Source organism: Mobula birostris, chromosome 7 (assembly GCF_030028105.1).
Source record: "Mobula birostris isolate sMobBir1 chromosome 7, sMobBir1.hap1, whole genome shotgun sequence".
Classification (NCBI taxonomy): Eukaryota; Metazoa; Chordata; class Chondrichthyes; order Myliobatiformes; family Myliobatidae; genus Mobula; species Mobula birostris.
The window spans coordinates 7,074,692-7,089,838 of record NC_092376.1 but is presented as its reverse complement, the minus strand read 5'-3'; the positions used below and the strand labels follow the sequence as shown (position 1 = coordinate 7,089,838).

Sequence of the window (15,147 nt, the reverse complement as noted above, 5' to 3'; positions counted from 1 at the left end):
GGAAACCGGGGGAAAGCCGAGCGGGTCATGGAGTGAATGGACAAACTCCTTACAGACAGCACCAGGAATCAGAATCGGGTTTAATATCACTGGCACATGTTGTGAAATTTGTTATGTGGCAGCAGTACGGTCCAACACATTGTAAATTGCAGTAAGCACATTTAAAAAGTCATAGAGCAAAAAATAGTAGTGGGGTCGTGTTCATGTGTTCAATGTCCGTCAGGAGTGGGATGGCAGAGGGGAAGCTTGAGTGTGTGCCTTCAGGTTCCTATACGTGCTTCCTGCTGACAGCAAAGAGCAGGGGGCATGCCCTGGGTGATGGGGGTCCTTCATGATGGACGATGACTGGTTTGAGTCATCGCTCTCTGAGGGTGTCCTGGATGCTGGGAAGGTTAGTGGCCGTGATCGAGCTGACTGTTTCATAACTTTCTGCAGCTTTGTTTGATCCTGTGCAGTCCCTCCCCACCTCCCGCGCCCCCTGCCCCCCATACCAGATGGAGATTCAGCCAGTTAGAATGCTTTCGACGGTATATCTGCAGAAGTCAAGCCCTGGTTGATGATCTCTGCTGTAGTATAATTGCACTAACCGCTGTGTTACTGCGCTACTCGCAATGCTACCATACTGTCCACAATACATTGAAAATACTGTAGGTTACCATCAGAAATTTAAAAAGCAGTGTTAACAGAGCAAAATAGCAAAGTTGTGCTCATGGGCTGTTCAGAAACTTGGTGGAGGGGAAGAAGAAGGGAGATGCGAGGGAGTCAAACAAAGTAAGAGGCAGGTGGAGACAGTTTCTCTCCTGATAATTCCCATTTTCACTGAGAGTCTTTCTGTTCTTGATTTCTAAGCTTCAGCAGTTGTTCCTCAAAGTTCAAAATGAATTAATGATCAAAGTGCGTATATGTCACCATATACAACCCTGAGATTCATTCTCTTGCAGGCATTCACAGAAAAATAAAGAAATACAATAGATTTAGTGAGATACGTTAAAAACTGACAAACAACCAATGTGAAAAAGAAGACAAATCACGCAATAAAAAAAAAAGTTAGTATACTGAAAACGAGTTGCAGAGTCCGTGAAAGTGAGTGTGTAGGTCGTGGAATCAGCTCAGTGTTGAGTTGAGTGAAGTTGCCCATGTTGATGGTTGTTGGGTAACTACGGTTGTGTAGCAATTAGCATGATGCTGTTACAGTGTGGGTCATTGGAGTTCGGAGTTCAAATCCGGCATCCTCTGTAGGAAAGCTTGTACTTTCTTCCCATGGACATGTGGGCTGCCTCAGGTGCTCTGGTCCAAAAATGTACCTGTTAGTAGGTTAACTCATCATTGTAAATTGACCTCTGATTAGGCGAGGGTTAAATCGGTGGGTTGCTGAGTGGCTGAACAAATCGGTTCTGCATTGTTACTCTAAATAAAGTAACTGTTCCTGAACCTGGTGGTGTTGGACCTGACGCTTCTCTTCCTCATGCCCAATGGCAGTAGTGACCAGAGAGCATGATGTGGCCCTACATCCATGTGTAAGAGGCACAATGTTTTGAGACTGAGAGGCTCCAGCTGTTCTTTCTACAAGAAAAAAAACATCTGTGGTACATGAGCACCATTTTTCTAATTGACAATAAACTGGACTGGTCAAAGAACACTGAGGCTGTCTACAAGAAGGGTCAGAGCCGTCTCTATTTCCTGAGGAGACTGAGGTCCTCTAACATCTGCCGGATGATGCTGAGGATGTTCTACGAGTCTGTGGTGGCCAGTGCTATCATGTTTGCTGTTGTGTGCTGGGCAGCAGGCTGAGGGTAGCAGACACCAACAGAATCAACAAACTCATTCGTAAGGCCAGTGATGTTGTGGGGATGGAACTGGACTCTCTGACGGTGGTGTCTGAAAAGAGGATGCTGTCCAAGTTGCATGCCATCTTGGACAATGTCTCCCATCCACTACATAATGGACTGGGTGGGCACAGGAGTACATTCAGCCAGAGACTCATTCCACTGAGATGCAGCACAGAGCGTCATAGGAAGTCATTCCTGCCTGTGGCCATCAAACTTTACAACTCCTCCCTTGGAGGGTCAGACACCCTGAGCCAATAGGCTGGTCCTGGATTTATTTCCTGGCATAATTTACATATTACTATTTATGGTTCTATTAATATTTATTTATGGTGTAACTGTAACGAAAACCAATTTCCCCTGGGATCAATAAAGTATGACTATGACTAATGGCAGTTATAAGGTCCTGTGGTTGGGGTTGACCGTGAGTGTTGCATCCCAGCTGTGTGTTATACACAAGCCTGGGCAGGACGATATGGAGAGCAAGCTGTTGCCCATGTAACAGGCTTCCCCTCTCCACGCAGCTGATGAATCCAAAGGAACGGCAGAGACTGATACAGTTTGGCATCAGTTGCCAGTCAGCACCGAACTCAATATAGGACTGCCTGAGGAATTCCAGCTCCGGATTTTTTTTTCCTCTGGGTTTACTCCGAAAGCCTTCCCAATAAGTGGGCATAGCTGCAAGGCAGCAGAAATTTCAGATCAGAATTTTCCTTCTGTCTGAGCCCCATCTACCGAAAGCAGCTGGTTTTAAGGCACCAGTAACACGCCTTTGCCCCTTCTGTCAGTAGAAAAGGTTCTCTGGCTTAGTAGCTAAGCCTAAAATGAAAGCCAGTAGCTGGACTTGGTTGTCAGAGGCTATTTGAAGCGCTTGCTAGCAGGAGCATTTAACATGTAGTGGGAGCTTCCTTGGATTTATTCCATGCGATGCCTGATGCAATAATAATTGTTGACATGACTCTGGCTATTTCGTTCTGTGGGTTCCTCGGCTGTATTATTGATTTTTATGTTAAAGTTGACTGTCCAAAAATATCTGCCTTTATTTTGAACACTGGGGTACATTTTAATTACTCACCCGTGCTCATAAACAAAAATTCATTCCTCGGCATTATTAAATTATGAGGACACGCAGTCCTCTTTTATTGTCATTTAGTAATGCATGCATTAAGAAATGATACAATATTCCACCGGTGTGATATCACAGAAACACAAGACCGACCAAGACTGGAAAAACTAACAAAAACCACGTAATTATAATATATAGTTACAACAGTGCAACAATACCATAACTTGATGAAGAACAGGCCATGGGCACAGTTTTTTAAAAAAAAAAGTACAAAGTCTCTTGAAAGTCCCACATCTCGTGCAGACAGGAGAAGGAAGAAAACTCTCCCTGCCATGCCTGACCACAGTCTGACTCTGAGTCGTCCGAAAACTTCGAGCCTCCGATTTTACATTATTTGAGACAGTGTAAAGTATTTCGTGCATTTATCATGAGCACGAGATTCTGGACATGCTGGAAATCCAGAGCGACTCTCCTGCTCTGTAGAGAAGATCCTTTTGCCACAAGTTACTCTGTCAAGTTATTTCCTGTCAGTCATGCTATGTTCAGATACTCCTGCACCTAGCGCCACTTCACGTACAATCAGGCCGTGGTAATAAGCTTATCTACACTCAGTGCCACTTTATTGGGTACAAGAGTGGAACCCAGTATGATCTGCTGCTGTAGCCCATCCACTTCAAGGTTCGATGTGTGGTCTGTTCAGAGATGCTCTTCTGCACACCACCGTTGTAATATTGGTAACCTGAGTTACTGTCACCTTCCTGTCAGCTTGAACCAGTCTGGCCATCCTCCTCTGACCTCAGGACTGCACTTCACTAGATTTGTTTTCATTTGTTTTTCCACACCATTCTCTAAATTTTAGAAACTGTTGGACACAAAAATCCCAAGAGATCTGCAGTTTGAGGTACTCAAACTACTCCTGTCTGGTACTGACAATCATTCCATGATCAAAATCACTTGGATCACACTCTTTCCCCATTCTGATGTTTGGTCTGAATGAAAACTGACCCTCACGATCATGTCTGCGTACCTTTTGCGTTGAGTTGCTGCCACATGATTGGCTGATTTGCATTAATATCACTAATTTTTATAGATGCCCCGTAGAAATCATTCTTCTAGGGTGCATCACAACCTGGTATGGAAGTTGTCCTGTCCAAGACCAGAAGAAGCTGCAGAAGATCGTGAACACGGAGCAGCACATCACACAAACCAATCTTCCGTCCGTGGACTCACTTTACACCGCATGCTGTCGGAGCAGTGCTGCCAGGATAATCAAGGACACGACCCACCCAGCCAACACACTTTTCGTCCCTCTTCCCTCCGGGAGAAGGCTCAGGAGCTTGAAGACTCGTACAGCCAGATTTGGGAACAGCTTCTTTCCAACTGTGATAAGACTGCTGAATGGATCCTGACCCCGATCTGGGCCGTACCCTCCAAATATCCAGACCTGCTTCTTGGTTTTTTTGCACTACCTCACTTACCATTTTTTCTATTTTCTATTTATGATTTATAATTTAAATTTTTAATATTTACTAATTTTTACTATTTTTAATGTCTTTAATATTTGTAATCCAGGGCATGTGAAGCACAGAATCAAATATTGCTGTGATGATTGTACGTTCTAGTACCAATTGTTTTGGTCACAATAAAGGTGTACCTAATGAAGTGGCCACTTGGTGAATATACAGTCACACTCAACAGTTGTACATTGTGCTTTATAGATTGCTTTTGTTCTTGTGTTTTTATAATTATTGTTTTCTATGTTGCATTGGGTCTGGAGTAACAATCATTTCATTCTCCTTTACACTCATTTACTGAAGAATGACAATGGACATTCTTGAATCCTGAAAATATTGGAGGAACGCAGCAGGTCGGACAGCATCTATGGAGGGGAATAAACAGTTAATGTTTAGGGTGGAGATCCTTCAGGATTGGAAAAGAAGGGGACAGAAGCCAGAGTAAGATGGTGGGGGGGGGGGTGGAGAATCATGAGATGAAGTCAGGAGGGTGGGGGAGAAGGGAGAAATTACGCCAGAGCAACATACACACAAAATGCAGGAGGAACTCGGCACCTATGGAGGAGAATAAAAAGTTGGCATTTTGGGCCAAGATTCTTCATCGTGACTGAAAAGGAATGGGAGAGAAGCCAGGCCCCGCTTCTCACTGCTACTGCCAGGCAGGAGGTACAAAATCCTGAAGGCCCACTCTACCATGTTCAGGAATGGTTACTTGTCGGGTTCTTGAAGCTGCACAACCCTAACCCACCGAGATGCAGCACAGAGCATCACAGGAAGTCATTCCTGCCTGTGGCCATCAAACTTTACAACTCCTCCCTTGGAGGGTCAGACACCCTGAGCCAATAGGCTGGTCCTGGACTTACTTCCTGGCATAATTTACATATTACTATCTAACTATTTATGGTTTTATTACTATTTAATTATTTGTGGTGCAACTGTAATGAAAACCAATTTCCCCTTAGATCAATAAAGTATAACTATGACAAAAGAACACCATGGACAACCTCTTGCTCTACCACGGACTTGTCCTAATTAAGTTTTTTGTTTGAATCTCTTGTTTTCCCACTTCGTTGTTTTGTGTAATTAATATTCAGATCGCACTCTGTGTGTTGTCTCTATGCCTGGGACGCTGTTGCAAGCAGATGTTTAATTATACTTTAACAAGAGATTCTGCAGATGCTGGAAATCCAGAACAGCTCACAACATGTTGAATGAACTTTGCCTCTATGGAGGTCAGGCAGCATCTATGGAGAGGAATAAACAGTTGGCGTTTTTGGTTGAGACACTTCATCAGGCCTGGAAAGGGAGGGGGGGAGATGCCAGAAACTTGTTTGGGCTTCAGATGACTGATTATTGGAACAATTTGGGACCAATGCAAGCACCCTATGATTGAATGACAGAACAGATGTGATGGACTGATTGATCTACCAGAGGTGGATCCCAAGAGGAGGTCTCCCTTGTTGGAGGAACCCTGATTTAAGGGGCATGGTTTCAGAATGGAGAGGGTTACCAATTCCTGGGTGTCAATATCTGAGGCCCAACAGTGGCTGTATTTCATTAGGAATTTGAGGAGACTTGGTATGGCACCGAATACTCTATCAAATTTCTACAGATGCACTGTGGAGAGTATGCTAACTGGTTGCATTACCAAAAATTATTTTTTAAAAAAATTAAACTAGTGCAAAAAGAGGAGAAAAAATTGTGAGTTAGTTTTCATGGGTTCATTGACCATTCAAAAGTCTGATGATGAAGAAGCTGTTCCTGGATCATTGAGTGAGTGTCTTCAGGCCCCTGTACCGCCTCCCTGATGGTAGTAATGAGAAGAGGGCACGTCCTAAGTGATGGGATCCTTAATGATGGATGCTGACATTTTTTTGAGGTATCGCCTCTTGAGGGTGTCCTGGATACTAGGGAGATTAGTGTCCATGATGGAACTGGTTGAGATGACAACTTTCTGCAGCTTTTTCTGAACCTGTGCAGTGCCCCCTCCATATCAGATGGTGATGCAACCAGTTAGAATGTTCTTCACAGTACTTCTATACAAATGTGTGAGGCAGAAATTGGTAAAATTACTGTATCTGCTGAGTTCCTCCAGCAGTTTCTGTAGATACTTTATACTGTATTATACTTTATTGTTGCCAAACAATTGATTCTAGAACGTACAATCATCACAGTGATATTTGAATCTGCGCTTCCCACTCCCTGGAGTACAAATCGATAGTAAATATTAAAAAGTTAAATTATAAATCATAAATACAAAATAGAAAATGGAAAGTAAGGTAGTGCAAAAAAAACCGCGAGGCAGGTCTGGATATTTGGAGGGTACGGCCCAGATCCGCGTCAGGATCCGTTCAGCAGTCTTATCACAGTTGGAAAGAAGCTGTTCCCAAATCTGGCCGTATGAGTCTTCAAGCTCCTGAGCCTTCTCCTGGAGGGAAGAGGGACGAAAAGTGTGTTGGCTGGGTGGGTCGTGTCCTTGATTATCCTGGCAGCACTGCTGTGACAGCATGCAGTGTAAAGTGAGTCCAAGGACGGAAGATTGGTTTGTGTGATGTGCTGCGTTGTGTTCACGATCTTCAGCAGCTTCTTCCGGTCTTGGACAGGACAACTTCCATACCAGGTTGTGATGCACCCTAGAAGAATGCTTTCTACAGAGCATCTATAAAAATTGGCGAGGGTTTTAGGGGACAGGCCAAATTTCTTTAGCTTTCTCAGGAAGTAAAGGCGCTGTAAAGATTCAGCCATGATATTGAATGATACAACAAACTTACTGGTTGAGTAATGTACTGTTACTCCTTTTATCTTGTATCTTTGTGTACCTGTCATCTGGGGTAGTTACTGTAGACTACGCTCAGTGGCCACTTTATTAAGTCTTGCTACTTGGTAATGCAAATGTCTAATCAGCCAATCCATGTGGCAGCAACTCAATGCACAAAAGCATGTAGACATGGTCAAGAGGTTTGGTTGTTCAGACCAAAATTCAGGATGGGGAAGAAATGTGATCTAAGTGACTTTAACTGTGGAATGATTGTTGGTGCCAGACAGGGTGGTTTGAGTATCTCAGAAACTGCTGATCTCCTGGGGTTTTCACACACAACAGTCTCTAGAGTTTATAGAAAATGGTAAGAGAAAACAAAAAAATACAGCAGCGAGCAACAGTTCTGTGGGCAGAAGTGCCTTGTTAATGAGAGAGGTCAGGGGAGAATGGTCAGACTGGTTCAAGGTGACAGTAACTGAAATAACCACACGTTACAACGTGTGCGAAGAGCATCTGAGTGCACAACGCGTCACACACCCTGATGGGCTTCGGCAGCAGAAGACCACAAACATACCCGGTCATGAGAAAATCTGCAGATGCTGGAAATCCAAGCAACACACACAAGATGCTGGAGGGCAGGCCAGGCAGCATCAATGGAAAAGAAACTCTGAATTAGGATAAATATGATTTGGAAAAAAACTTGTATCTTGATTTCAAAGTAAATTTTTTAACCATGTGTATGTTACTGTATGCACACACAAGAGAGCGACACCTTGTATACCATCTGCATAGTGTTCAACGTGACAGCACGAACATCGATTTCTCTAACTTCTAGTTGTTTCTCACCCTCTCCCTCCCTTTGCTACTTCAGTTCCCCATTCTGGCTCCCCTCTTACCACTTGTCCTCACCTGGCCATCACCATGTAGACCATAAGACTTGCAGATAGGAACAGAATTAAGCCTTTCAGCCCATCGAGATTTCTCCGCCATTCTATCACGGATGATTTACCAACCTTCTCGACCCCGTTCTCCTGCCTTTCCCCCCACATCCCCCTCCAGTGGCCATTCTCTTTCACATTCTCCCATGGTGCACTCTCCTCTCCTGTCGGATTCCTCCTCCTCCAGCCTCCACCTATCATTTCCCAACTTCTTACTTCATCCCCTCCTCCCCCCATGCTCCGACCTTCCCCCTCACCTGGTTTCACCTATCCCCTGCCAGCTGCCCTCCCCACCTTCCCACCTCCCACCTTGTTCTGTGCGATTGTACGCTCCCGTGCGATCTTCCCAATGGCAGCAAGGAGAAGAGAACTTGGCTTGGATGGCGGGGTCCTCCAGCATTTTGTGTGTGTTGTTCAGCAGTTATCGCTGCTAATCATCATTTAAGAAGATCTGTGAAAGGTGAAAAGAGGAAAAAGAAAGAATGGATTTAATACATTTTTTTTATTCCCCCCAGGAACTGGAGAGAGCATTCTCTCGGCGTTGAGTAACCTGCCGTCTCTCCCTTGGATCGCCAGCTTCAAAATCAAACGATTCTTGCAAATGATCTCTGTCTGTCAATGGGTTGTAACGTTTCTAATTCTGGGTAGGTAACTTGTGTATAGTTAAACGTTGAACTATTAGTGAAGAACAGTACAACACGGCATCAGGCTCTGCGGCCACTATGACCACACCAAGCACGGTGACATCCGCTTGTATATGGTCCATATTCCTCCATTCCCAGCCTGTTCCTGTGTCCATAGTTTGGCCATTTGGTCTGTCGACTCTGCTCCAGCATTCTATCATGGCCAATTTATTTATTTAGCCATGCAGAGGAGGCTCTTCCAACCCTTTGGGCCATGCTGACCTAGCACCCCCCATGATCCCAAGTAACCCTAACCTAATCACAAAGCAATTTACTATGACCAATTAACCTACCCATTACGTCTTTGAACTGTGGGAGGAAACCGGAGCACCCGGAGAAAACCCGTCCATTCCACAGGGAGGACGTGCAGAGACTCCCTGCAGAACCATGGTGGAATTGAACTGTGAGCTCCACAACGCCTGAGTTGTAATAGCATTGTGCCACTGTGGCAAGCAGTTCATTCATTTTCCCTCTCAACCCCATTCTCCTGCCTTCTCCCTATAACCTTTGGCATCCTGACTAATATACCCATTTTAAATGTACCCATTGTCTGAGCCTCCACAGCTGTCTGTGGCAGTGAATTCTCTCACTTATTGGACTTGTAAAGGCCAATGTGCTGAAACTCGCTTTTTGACCCTATCTAGACTGTGTGTTGTGAATGTGGTTGGTTTACACAACAATATCATTAATAAAAACGCTGGAGACGGGAGCTAAATCAACAGGGTTCTTTACTAACTAAAACCGAACTGAACACACATACATACAGATCAATACACGCCTAATAGCGCATGCTCAATAACGTGTTACTACGACGTAAAATAGTCCCATATTATACAGTAGACTATATGGTCCACTGTGGTTTCAAATGTCTGTCTCGACAGTGAAGTATATGCCCCATGATGGCGATAAAAACGTGAAGAAAAAGTATGATTTCATATCGGGCTGTTCCTCACCCCCACTTTAAGCTTTGCTCCCTTTCTGTTGCAGGGGGTTGCCTGTGCAGTAATCGTGTCTTGTATTTTCTTCACGAACTGCTGGCCAATTGATCAAAACAGGCTTGTTTATCTAAACCCCTCTCATTCTCCTACACTGCAGGGAATGAAGTCTTCACCTATTCAAACTCTCCCAAGAACTCAGGTCCTCAAGTCCTAGCAACATCCTTGTAAATTGTCTCTGCACTCACTCTTTCAATCTTATTGATATATTTCCTATCGGTGGGTGAGCAGAAACGCATACAGTACTCAGAATCACTGGAATATGTCATGAAATGTGTTGTTTTGTGGCAGCAGTACATTGCAAATACATAATGTTTTAAAAACTACACAAATTACAATAAGAAATATGTATAAAAATTAAATTAATACGTAAAAGTGGAGTAGTGTACATGGGTTCATTCGGAAATCTGATGACCAATGTTTTGTACAATTTCAACATAACACCCCAACTACTGTACCCGGTACTCTGATTTGTGAAGGGCAATGTGTCCAAAGCTGTCCTAAGTTACAACCCTATCTACCAAGTTTATACTGCAATTTCAAATGTCCATCGTGACAGTGAAGTACATGTCCCATCATAGTAACAGAACCATGAAAGGTTTTTTTTTTCCTTTTAGATTTCCTGTCCCCTTGCATGATGGAGTCAGTGGCCCTCGGTGACATTCTGTGGGCTGCGGATGAAAGCAGCTTCCACTGTCCAGGCCATGCTCTCTTCTCACTGCTGCCATCTGGAAGGTGGTACAGGAGCTTCATGACTCTCACCACCAGGTTCAGAAACAAGTTATCATCCCTCAACCATCAGGCTCTTGAACCAGAGGAGATAACTTCACTCAACTTCACTTGTCCCATCATTGAAATGTTCCCACAACCTATGGACTCACTCTCAAGAACTCTTCATCGCGTGTTCTCAATTTATTGCTTTATTCATTTATAATTATTACTTCTTTTTGTATTTGCACAGTTTGTTTTCTGCACTCCGGTTGAACACCCAAGCTGGTGCGGTCTTTCATTGATCTGCTATGGTTATTACTCTATAGATTTAGAGTACGCCCACAAGAAAATGAATCTTAGGGTTGTATATAGTGACATATGTACTTGTGATAAATTTATTTTGATTTTGACCCCCGTTTGACCTTTGCTTCGTTTCTGTTGCAGGAATCACCTGCACCATAATCTTGTCATACATCTTCTTCACAAGTTGTTGGCCAATTGCGGCTCTGTATTTGTCCTGGCTGATCATCGACTGGGAGACACCCAAGCAAGGTGAGAGGTCAGAGGACAGTGGATGGGTCAAGGTGCTGTGGGCACCTTCTGGGTGGATGTTAGTTTTGGAATTGGTTTGTCTTGTCTTATGGCTGGGCAGACGGAGCTCATTAACCGTGGTTAGCAGCTCATCTCGGAGAAGGAAAACTCTGATCTCAAACCTCCGCTGCCTTGTGGCTATACTCACTCATGGGGAAGGCTTCAGGAGTAAACCCCGAGGAAAAATCCAGAGCTGGGGTCCCTAAAGCAGTCCCACGTTGAGTTTGATCCTGACTCCTGTGACGCTGCAGGTGCCCAAGTGTATCAGTCTCTCCTGTTCCTTTGGATTTTATCGGCTGCATGGAGAGGGGGAGCCTGCTGCATGGGCAACAGCTTGCTCTCCATATTGTACTGCCCTGGCTTGTGTATACATAGACAGCTGGGACGCCACATCCATGACAAACAGACACCTCGTGTCATATGGTCTTATTGTCAAAGTGCTGTGCTAAAAAATCTTAGACATATTTATCTAGCTAGGGTGTCCAAGACTCTTGCACAATGACAATGAGGTTCACTCCCCCATGAGCTCAGTGCTTTTTCCACTTGCTGCTGGGGAGTATTCTGGAGTTGTGTGAACTTCACAGATATAAATTCAAGCAAGAACTAGTCTTCAGTTCCTAATGTAAATTGCAAGCAGTTAACTGAAGTTGCAGTACTGTGTAAAGCCTTGGGCACCTAGCTAAGTATAACCATTAACCAAGGGCTCCATGGACCCCAGGCAGGGAACCCCTGCCGTAGACCATAAGACATAGGAACAGAATTAGGCCATTCGGCCCATCTTTCCATCAACCCTCTCAACCCCATTCTCCTGCCTACCTTTGCCCTTACTAGTCTATCAACCTCTGTTTTAAATATACTTTATGACTTGGCCTCCACAGCTGTCTGTGGTAATGAGTTACACAGGTTCACCACTCACTGGCCAGAGAAATTCCTCCTCATCCCTGTTCTAAATGGACATCCTTGTATTCTGAGTTGGTGCCTGCTGCTCCTAGGCTCTCCCACTATAGGAAACATCCTCTCCATATCCAGCGGGATTTTCTCCTTCAGTCTTCTAAACAATGAATACAGGCCCAGAGCCATCAACTGCTCCTTGTATGTTACTCCAGCAGACTCGCAGGTGAAGGGTCACCCCATCTGGAAAGACTGTTTGGGGCCCTGAATTCCCATTCCCATTCGATATGTCCATCCATGGCCGCCTCCACTGTCGGGATAAGGCCACACTTGGGTTGGAGGAACAACATCTTGTATTCTGTTTAGGGGTGTGTGTGTGTGTATCTTTGATAGACACGTGAATGATTGGAAGAACAAGGATATGTGTGAGGGAAGGGCTGGATTGATCTGAAGTAGGTTAAGATGTTGGCATAACATTGTTCTGTTAGTTACTGGATGCCATCCAAGATTGCATGGAAAGTGACCCGTTCTCATTACAGGAGGCCGCCGATCTGCATGGGTGCGGAACTGGGCCGTGTGGCGATACTTCAGAGACTATTTCCCCATCAGAGTGAGTAGATCGAAAGAAGGGATTGCCAGTGTGTTTTTGTTACCATCAAAGTGTGTTGATGAGAGACTTGACAAAGGGGGCATAGTAGCATAGTGAAGGTGTTGGATTTGGAAATCGGAGAGCTGCAATGTGTACAGTTCTTCGCTTTTCACCAACACCACCTAATCTGCATTGCGCGTCTTTCCTCCCTGCAGTTTACAACACTTGTTTTCCCCTGCATTAATAAGATCAAAATGCACAATTAGGCCATTCAGCCCATCCAGTCTTACCATCCCATCATGGCTGATTTTATTATCCCTTTCCACCCCATTCAGAATCAGGTTCATTATCACCGGCATGCGTCGTGAAATTTGCTAACTTAGCAGCAGCAGTTCAATGCAATGCATAATATAGAAGAGAAAAATAAAATAATAAATAAATCTATTACAGTATATGTATATTGAATAGAATAAAATCGTGCAAAAAAAAAAACAGAAATAATATTATTAAAAAGTGAGGTAGTGTTCACGGGTTCAATGTCCATTTAGAAATCGGATGACAGAGGGAAAGAAGCTGTTCCTGAATCACTGAGTGTGTGCCTTCAAGTTTCTGTGCCTCCTACTTGATGGTAACAGTGAGAAAAGGGCATGCCCTGGGTGCTGGAGGTCCTTAATATTGGACGCTGCCTTTCTGAGACACTGCTCCTTGATGTCCTGGGTACTTTGGAGGCTAGTACCCAAGATGGAGCTGACTAAATTTACAACCCTCTGCAGCTTCTTCCAGTCCTGTGCAAAATAAAACAAGATAATAATAAATTAATAAATAAATATCGAGAACGTGAGACGTAGAGTCCTTGAAAGTGAGCCTGTAGGTGGTCGAGTCAATTCAGCATCGTGGTGAGTGAAGTTATCCACACTGGTTCAGGAGCTTGATGGTTGACGGGAATTAACTGTTCGTGAGCCTGCTGGGATGGGTTGTGAGGTTCCTGCTGGCAGCAGCGAGTAGGGAGCATAGCCTGGGTGCTGGGGGTCCTTGATGGGAGATGCTGCTTTCCTGTGGCAGCACTAATGGAGTTATCTCTTGCCATTGCCAAGCTAATTGCCATTGTAAATGAGGGCTTTATCAGGAGAAATGCACAATGCTAACTGGGCTGGTGGGAGCCAAATGATCTCTGATTGCATCTGGTGGACTTTGCTTCCATTTCTGTTGAGCAATCACCGCGGAAAATCCTTCCGTGTGTTTGCACTGCTAACCTGCCTGAGTGTACGTGAAACCGAGCTGTACGAATCCATGCAACCATGCAATCATGGGTATCTGGGTGTTTTACAATGTTTGCTCAGTAATTTAAGCTGATAGCGCATAAGAAAACTGTCACATTTTCACGTACCTGACCAGAGTCCCAGTTACCTGGCGTGCCAAAGTCAAACTGATGGAAGTACTGGCATTTCAGGTGGAGTCTTCATTTAGTTTAAAGGTTGTAGCCGGGGAGGGGTTGTGGGGTTGTTGGGGTGGGGGGGGGGTAAGCTCCCGACTACCTATTTAAATGCTCTCAAAGAGCTTCTGACAACCAAGCCCAGCTCCTGGTCTAATGTGTGGCTTAGCTACTAAACCCAGCGGAACCATGTTTACTGACGGGAGGAGGGGCAAGGGCTGGCTATTGGTGCCTCAAAACCAGTCACTTTTGGCAGAAGGGGCTCTTCATTCATGGTTGGCAGTTGATCTAGAGCAGGAGTCCACCTACCCCTCGGTTAATGGTAGGGATCCATGGCATTTTTTAAAAAAAAAAAAGGGTTGAGAGCCCTGATGTTAGAGTAAAACTGGTGTTGTGAAGAGTGCGTAGCCCACTGAATCAATGGTGTTGAGCTCGTTCACCAGAGCTGCTGTATATGCAGTGCTCCTAGCATTGCTGCTAGACAGAGGGTACGGCAGCATCAGTGTATCTATGTAAGCTTCTGTTGAATGTTGCATTCAAGTCTGCATCCACTAGTTCCACACTCGAAACACCATCTGAGCTAAGAGATTTCCCTTAAATATTTCACCTTTCACCCTTAACCCATGACCTCCAGTTCCAGTCTCACCCAACCTCTGGGGGAATAAAAAACCTGTTTGTATTAACCATATGTATACCCTTCATAATTTTGTATAGTCATAGTCATACTTTATTGATCCCGAGGGAAACTGGTTTTCGTTACAGTTGCACCATAAATAAATAGTAATAAAACCATAAATAATTAAATAGTAATATGTAAATTATGCCAGGAAATAAGTCCAGGACCAGCCTATTGGCTCAAGGTGTCTGACCCTCCAAGGGAGGAGTTGTAAAGTTTGATGGACACAGGCAGGAATGACTTCCTATGACGTTCTGTGTTGCATCTCGATGGAATGAGTCTCTGGCTGAATGTACTCCTGTGCCCACCCAGTACATTATGTAGTGGATGGGAGACATTGTCCAAGATGGCATGCAACTTGGACAGCATCCTCTTTTCAGACACCACCGTCAGAGAGTCCAGTTCCATCCCCACAACATCACTGGCCTTACGAATGAGTTTGTTGATTCTGTTGGTGTCTGCTACCCTCAGCCTGCT

At 44.5% G+C, this 15,147-nt stretch overlaps 1 protein-coding gene across 1 annotated transcript in view; it reads left to right on the top strand.

The window, feature by feature from the left end:
- The window catches only part of dgat2 (diacylglycerol O-acyltransferase 2), a 59,275-nt gene that overhangs the window by 16,407 nt on the left and 27,721 nt on the right, over positions 1-15,147 (top strand). The window contains exons 2-4 of the mRNA XM_072262568.1: positions 8,618-8,746; positions 10,936-11,043; positions 12,513-12,583. Coding sequence (XP_072118669.1) covers positions 8,618-8,746; positions 10,936-11,043; positions 12,513-12,583 — 308 coding nt within the window. The remainder of the gene's footprint in view (positions 1-8,617; positions 8,747-10,935; positions 11,044-12,512; positions 12,584-15,147) is intronic.